Source organism: Papilio polytes, unplaced genomic scaffold (genome assembly GCF_000836215.1).
Source record: "Papilio polytes unplaced genomic scaffold, Ppol_1.0 DF822178.1, whole genome shotgun sequence".
Taxonomy (NCBI): domain Eukaryota; kingdom Metazoa; phylum Arthropoda; class Insecta; order Lepidoptera; family Papilionidae; genus Papilio; species Papilio polytes.
The window spans coordinates 4,960,885-4,967,912 of NW_013527026.1; the positions used below are offsets into that span (position 1 = coordinate 4,960,885).

The 7,028-nt window shown below is 34.1% G+C and overlaps 1 protein-coding gene across 1 annotated transcript in view; it reads right to left on the reverse strand.

The window, feature by feature from the left end:
- The window catches only part of LOC106106443 (cGMP-specific 3',5'-cyclic phosphodiesterase-like), a gene marked incomplete at its 3' end in the record, with an annotated part of 59,900 nt that overhangs the window by 13,665 nt on the left and 39,207 nt on the right, over positions 1-7,028 (reverse strand). The window contains exons 3-6 of the mRNA XM_013287021.1: positions 5,669-5,782; positions 2,909-3,026; positions 1,444-1,570; positions 244-362 (exon numbers count right to left, since the gene is read on the reverse strand). Of these exons, the coding sequence (XP_013142475.1) occupies positions 244-362; positions 1,444-1,570; positions 2,909-3,026; positions 5,669-5,782 (478 nt within the window). The remainder of the gene's footprint in view (positions 1-243; positions 363-1,443; positions 1,571-2,908; positions 3,027-5,668; positions 5,783-7,028) is intronic.

Consider the following 7,028-nt stretch of genomic DNA (forward strand, 5'->3'; position numbering starts at 1 on the left):
TATCCGCTTTATGTGCGTCTCCTCCTCCGTCGGATAAGGGTAGGCAACGCATCTGCAATTGCGGATGTCTATGGGCAGCGGTCGCTTCGCCTTTTTGGCGGATTCAGGTGCCCGCTTGCTCGTTTGCCACCTTGTTATAAAAAAAAAAAATTTCGATCGCTATATTGAACTTTGCTGGCGATATATCTGCATTTTAAATAGGAGTACATTTATTTAAGTCTTGCGAACTCGGTCAATACGTACCATCTGTTTTGTTTATAATCTGTGCGACACCGACCACATCTCCCTCGTAGTTGCAGATCGGCATGCAGAGGATCAATTCCGTTTTATAACCTGTGCGGGCGTCAATTTCACTGTTGAACCTGGAAAATTTCACATCTCTAAGTTACTACTCATCATCATCCCCCCTATCCTACTCCTGTAGGGTCGGCACAACAGGTTTTTGTCCTCCAAATAACTCTATCATACGTCATCTCAGTCATCACTCCCTTTTTGATCATGTCACCTTTCACGCAATACATCCATCTCTTTCTTTCTTTAGGTTACTACTAAAGACATTTAAGAAATATATAAACTAGACATAGTGAACATTTCACCGGTAACTTCTTTGAAAGGTACTATGTCGGTTGTCAAGTTTAGTACCACCTCGTGTTGTTTTGACATGTTATAAAACTTACAAAATTATAATAAGCTCCATCTTTTGGTATAAAAATAAACTAAACAGTGTTACGAAACAAAATACCACTATTTAGTTACAACTATTGGCTATTCATTTAAACTCAATCTATACTATTATAATAAAGCGTAAACACACACTTCTTTGTTGCCTAAGATGGCAGCAATTACAGTATATTTTCGAATTATTCCTTTTTTAATAAAAAGCCCTACTTACGTCACGCTTTAGGCTATATATTTTCAAGCCATTAAACTTAGGGGGTAAATATTTTGGAAAAAAAAACCTTATGTGGGAAAGAGACCATAAGTTGTTGCCAACATCAAGGAAGCAATGCTACCATGGTTTGACATCATGTCATGTCATTTTGACATTTGCAATTGATAATTTGACAAATGTGAACAATAAAATGAAATTTTTATAATTTAATGCGGATGAGGTCGCATGAGAACAGCTAGTTAATTATGTTGCATGTGGTTTTGAGGACCTATCGATAGATAGTGCTAGTGAGGAACATGTAAAAATGTTTCAAGTGAATTTTCAACTATGCTTCCTCTGTACAATTTTTAAATCTCTTTGGTTATTACCCTTTTCAAATATCTTGCTGCTAAAATCCTATACCACATAAGCATGTTCTGCGCATTGACGCGCGTGTACTTGAATATGAAAATACTACTTTGTTCAAGACTGTAGGTCAGTCGGGTTTTTTGGTTCTATAATTAATAAATCGTAGTATTAATTATTAATATATAATTATTGTGCTTGATTACCTGGGATCCGCGTATGCGTTTCTTATATTAATAGGATGTTTCGTTTGTGCTGCCAACCCCGCTACGCCGACGCCGAAAGGTATTCTGATCTCTTGAGTTCTTGCTGTACGAAGTGCGTCGTATAGTTCTGAAAATTAAAAAAAAAAAACTTTACCGTCATGACAAATGTTAAAATATAAATATAATGATATCCTAGCTTTAATTCTTGTACAACAGTAACTACGTGTTCTCAGGCTTTACGTCTAAATATGCCAGATACTGGAACAAATGTAAGATGCCGGTTCGTATACTACAGGTATGGGTTCGATTCCTAAACCCCTGAATTTATATTCGATTTTTGAATTTCATTGCTACATTCCTCCGACAGATTCAAACATATGTGTGAAGTCAATCCGCACTGGGCCAGCCGGCCGCCCTTAACTTGAGTAGGCTCCAAGCCCCGAGAGTGGGGACTTCCTTGAGAAGACAACAATTTGTATATTCTTGTTGTGTTGTTAGAATTTAAAACAATGAAATATACGTTTATTGTTAGCGCGTGCACCTAAAACTAAACTATCGCACAACTGTTTAGTCTCGCTTTGATTTCTATGAGCTTATGAGGTACACTATTCGAATTTTAGTTGTGCAACTAAACAGTTGTGGCTGCGAAACAATCGACAATCGCACAGTTATTCGATAGTTTAGTCAAGTGTGCTTTAGCAAGCATTTGTTTTGTTAGTCCATGTTGTTATACAAGTATTACAACAGTAGAGACGGAGGGTGACACAATTAATTCGCAACACGTGTGGTCCGCAGACATGCGGTTTTAATATCTTAGTAACCCATTGTGTTTGATCCATTGTATCTACTGAGGTGAGGTAGCAATGGATTTGAATAGAACTATTAAAATTTTATTCGATATTGATGGATCGTTTGAACGATGTGATTCGATCGCGGAAACTTTAAATTTTAATGTCTGTGCGTTTTCACTGCGCAAACATTCACAAAACATATCGACTTTCATATCAGTAGGACAGACATGAGTAGAGTAGAGTTATGGTAAACAAAATTGCACTTTATACAAATGTAATAGAGCTTAATTTTATTATCACTTGTTTTTTACGTTTGCTTTTGATAAGAAAATACTTGTAAAGTAAAATTAAACCTACAGTCAATTGTTTAAAGGTGAATTTTATTTGAAAAGAAATCTGCTGTTCTTCGCCCTGGTTTCAAAGGTGGGCTCGATTGATTTCAATTTAAGAAATAATTCTTATAAAATGTAGAGTATGTAGAGTCCCAAAAGATGACGTATGCTTCGGTGATTTGCAAGCGTTGGAGGTAATTCTATCTTTAACTAACGCAGTATTAGTATAAAAATTATACAGTTAGAGTTCTTCGCGGCGTGTCACTTACAGATTGCTTTGTTACCTTTAGTTGACCACCAACAAATTCCCTGACAGTACTACTTATATGACTCTTAGCATACCTGTGTCTCTGGTCACATCGAAGAGTTTAGCTTGAAGATATCGGTTCGGTGGTATCCCTTTGGCCAAGAACAAGCTGCCGCGATCTGCTGATGTCAGCAAGCATACGTTTACTAAAATCTGTGGACAGAATAAATATGGAGAATTAATGAATAAGAAAGAAGTATCTTATTAATAGTATAAATGCGAAAGTTTAGATGGATGTTTTTCAGAGTTGGTAGTCTAAACGGCTGAACGGATCTCGATGAAATTCGGCATAGACGTAGAGGATTGTCTGGAAGAAGACATTGGCTCCTATTTTTTATCTCCCCGCGGACGGAGTCGCGGGTGAAAGCTAATGTTAGTTAAACATCAAAACTTGTGGCCTTAAATTCAACCATTAAGTCACTCTGCGGCTGATGAATCTACTACTCTGTGTTGGCTAAAAAATATAACTAGTAACAATTTTATTCAGACACTCCTCTACACGGCCACGTAATCACGGCTCGATTAATACGCTTTGATATTAAAATAATAAAGTCAAAGAAAACTATTCTTTATCACTAACAGAATAAGGTGCAGTTTTGTAACAAAAGTTATATCCTAGAGGGTTGAGCACGATTAGCATTTTCACTCGAGTCGGGGATATTGTATGAAAATTGGCTTCAGGATCCAAGCCATATGGAATTATCGAGGCGATATGAAATTGACTTCGTTCCACAATCCCGCTTTAAAGCAAAAATAGTTCAATATATGTTATATTGAACTATTTTTTCTAGCGACTTCGTCCACGTGAAGTTAAAAATATAGCATATGTTACTCACTGATAAGCTAGCTTTTTAATGGTGAAAGAATTTTTGAAATCGATCCAATTGTTTTTGAGGTATTTCAACACAAATATATATAAAATAATTCAACAATACAATTTTTCCTCTTTATAATATTAGTAGAGATTTCTACACCGTGATTAATACCAGCGTTAGAGTAGGGTGGGGCGGAGACCGCCCAGGGCGCTGGACAGAGGGGCGACACGAGTCTACAAATTAGTGTCACGTAACCTTGTTAACCTCCCCCTAAGGCATGAAAAAAGAGGGCGCCGTAAAAGCGCCCAGGACCACTGGTGGGACGTAACCGGCACTGTTAAGATATTTCTGTTATAACAAAATTAGCAGTAGAAACCCACGTTAATATTTTCAACATGCTTTACGAGTATTTTGAATGACCATTTATTTCGATGCATTACAAATTACTTCAGTCTTTTTGTCATCCTAAGCGACTGAAAAAATATAATTGAAAAAAAAGGTTGTTTTTTTTTTTAAAACAAGCTTCTAATAAATCTAAGTTATACAACTTTTATAACTAAGTATTCTTAAAGAACAAAAGTAATTGTGGTTTAATAAAGAATTACAACTAAACTTTAAAAACGAAACACTTGAGTCACGAACGAAGAAGAAATAAAAACGTAACATTGTTATGGAAAAGTTTAATTTCGCAATTCGGAGAAAAATTTTATTTACGTAATGAAATTTTGTTGTTTGCTCAATGTAATTATGTATTACGTCAGTAAAATAAAATTAATAATTAAAAGATTGCTGAAAAAACTTCAAAATATGGAAAAACAATATAGTTATAAACTATAGCATACTAATACTATAAATGCGAAAGTTTAGATGGATGTTTGGTAGAGTTTATAGCCTAAAGGGCTGATCGGATTTCTATGAAATTAGGCATAAATGTAGAGGATAGTCGGGAAGAATACATATGATAGACTTTTGTTGCTTCTTCGATTCTACCGATTGATCTATTCTAACCGAAGTCAAGTTAAAAATAATTTGATTTTGGAACAAAATTGTTCAACAATTTTTGGATCGATCTATTCAAAAAAAATTAACAATCTCGTTTAAAAAAAAGTTCATTAAAATCACATAAAAATTGTAACTCGTTAACAAATCTCAAGTCTCATCGAACTAATGAAGGGACTCCATATAAATGTATCAGCAAAAATCCGGTTACCATATTTTACGTGAGTTGCAGAATTGTCTGCGAGTACATGAAAAAGGGCGACTTTAACGAGGTTAATCCACATGACAAAGGTTTAAACGATACATTAAAACGAGTATTAAGGTTTATGAAAGCAATTTGTATATATTTTTTACGGTTAAGGATTTAAAAAGGGGTCATGACATGTTACACTGATTATTAAAAAGGAAAAAATGCTTACACGAAAATTATACAACATTTTTTTTATTTTAAAAATATCAGAAATAGCTTTAACGCATTTTTATCGCAGATCAGGCATCTATTCGTATCGCTTAATTAAACTAATATTATAAAGAGGAAAGATTTGTATTTTTGTATGTATTGAAATAAGTCAAAAGCTACAAAGTCGATTTTTAAAATTCTTTCACCGTTAGATGGATAATTTATCTGTGAGTAACATAGGCTATATAATTTTTTTAATCTCACGGGGACGAAGTCGCAAGCAATATCTAGTCATTTACAAAATAAAAGATTTATTTCAAAAAAGTTTTAAACATTTAAAAAAAATATTATTATTCATACTAATATTATAAATGCGAAAGTTTAGTTGGATGGATGTTTGTTAAATTTGTAGTCTAAACGGATGAACGAATCTTGATGAAATTTGCCAAAAACGTAGAGTTTTTAAAGAACAAATAGGACCACACTTTAGTTTTTTTTATTTTCACTCGGACTCGCAGGAGAAAACTAGTATTTAATAATACTAAAGAATTTACAACTATGATTATAATAACATAGTTTACCTTGTGACATAATACATCAATATCCAGTTCATTGGCCACGTCTTTGATGAGGTCCATAAACAGGTCGGCCTCATCTAGCTGCCTCTGTGCGGAACTGCTCGGCGAACGGGATCTCTGCAAATAAGAAACACTTGTAATTGGAAACAAGAAACAGTCGCAACGCGTGTTAGAAACATTTGTAACATTACTGAAATTGTTGACTTGTTTTCTCCTTACAATATATATGCAAAAATAAGTAACTTTTTTTTAAAGAAAAAAGTTCAGCAGTTAAGACATTGCTATTTTTAAATTCCAGGCGCGTAATTGGCTGAACGGTTGGAACATCTTTTTAAAAAAAACAAGACTTTCCATTTCCTTCAGAAACTCGTAAAGAACAAGATTGCGAAATAAGATTAACTCTTGACAAATGCCTACGCTTTTCCCAAAGGTACGTTTTAATAATTAAAGCTTTTACAGTCACGGAAAAAGAGACGTAAATTGAATCGCCTTTTTTTAGTTATGGTTATTCAAATCACGTATTGTAACAAAAATTCAACATTTTAAACTTATCAGTGCTCTTTAATAGTGTATTAGAATAATCGAATATTCCATTAGAAGTACGAATTAATCATTTATCGAGACTTAACAAATGACTAAGTTCAAAGTAAACTTATAGAAAATACAGTCCAGAAAACTATTTACCGTTACAAAAATATTGGGACACGAACTCTGCAAAAAGTGGCCAGTCATGCAAGAATTTGAACTTTATTAGGAATAACTACAGTAACGAATAAAGTTTTACTGCAACCACGAAAAACGACCTTAATTTGTTAAATTATTTTTAAACTGTCTTTAGCCCGCGACTGCGTGGTATTAAAAAACAAAACTGAGTAACCTATGTGTTCATCCAGACTATCCTCTACGTCTATGCTAAATTTCATAGAAATCCGTTCAGCCGTTTAGGCCAGAAACTCTAACAAACATCCATCCATCCATCCATCTAAACTTTCGCATTTATACTATTAGTATGAAGTATGATTTAATAGTATGAAAATATATAGCACTAGCTTTCGCTCGCGACTTCATCCGAGTGAAATAAAAAAAAACAAAAGTGAGTAGCCTATGTGTTCTTACAGATCATTCTCTACATTTTTACCAAATTTGATCGAAATCGGTTCAACCGTTTATACTACAAACTCTAACAAGTATCCATCCATCTGAACTTTCGCATTTATAATATTAGTATGTTATTACTTTCGGTAAAAACGAATCAGCCGTAACGCGTCATAAGTCAAAAGATCAAAGGGTTTAGACGACAAATTTAGAATGTAACGATCGATTTACGATTTTAAATTACGGGTCATTAGATGACATCTTAATA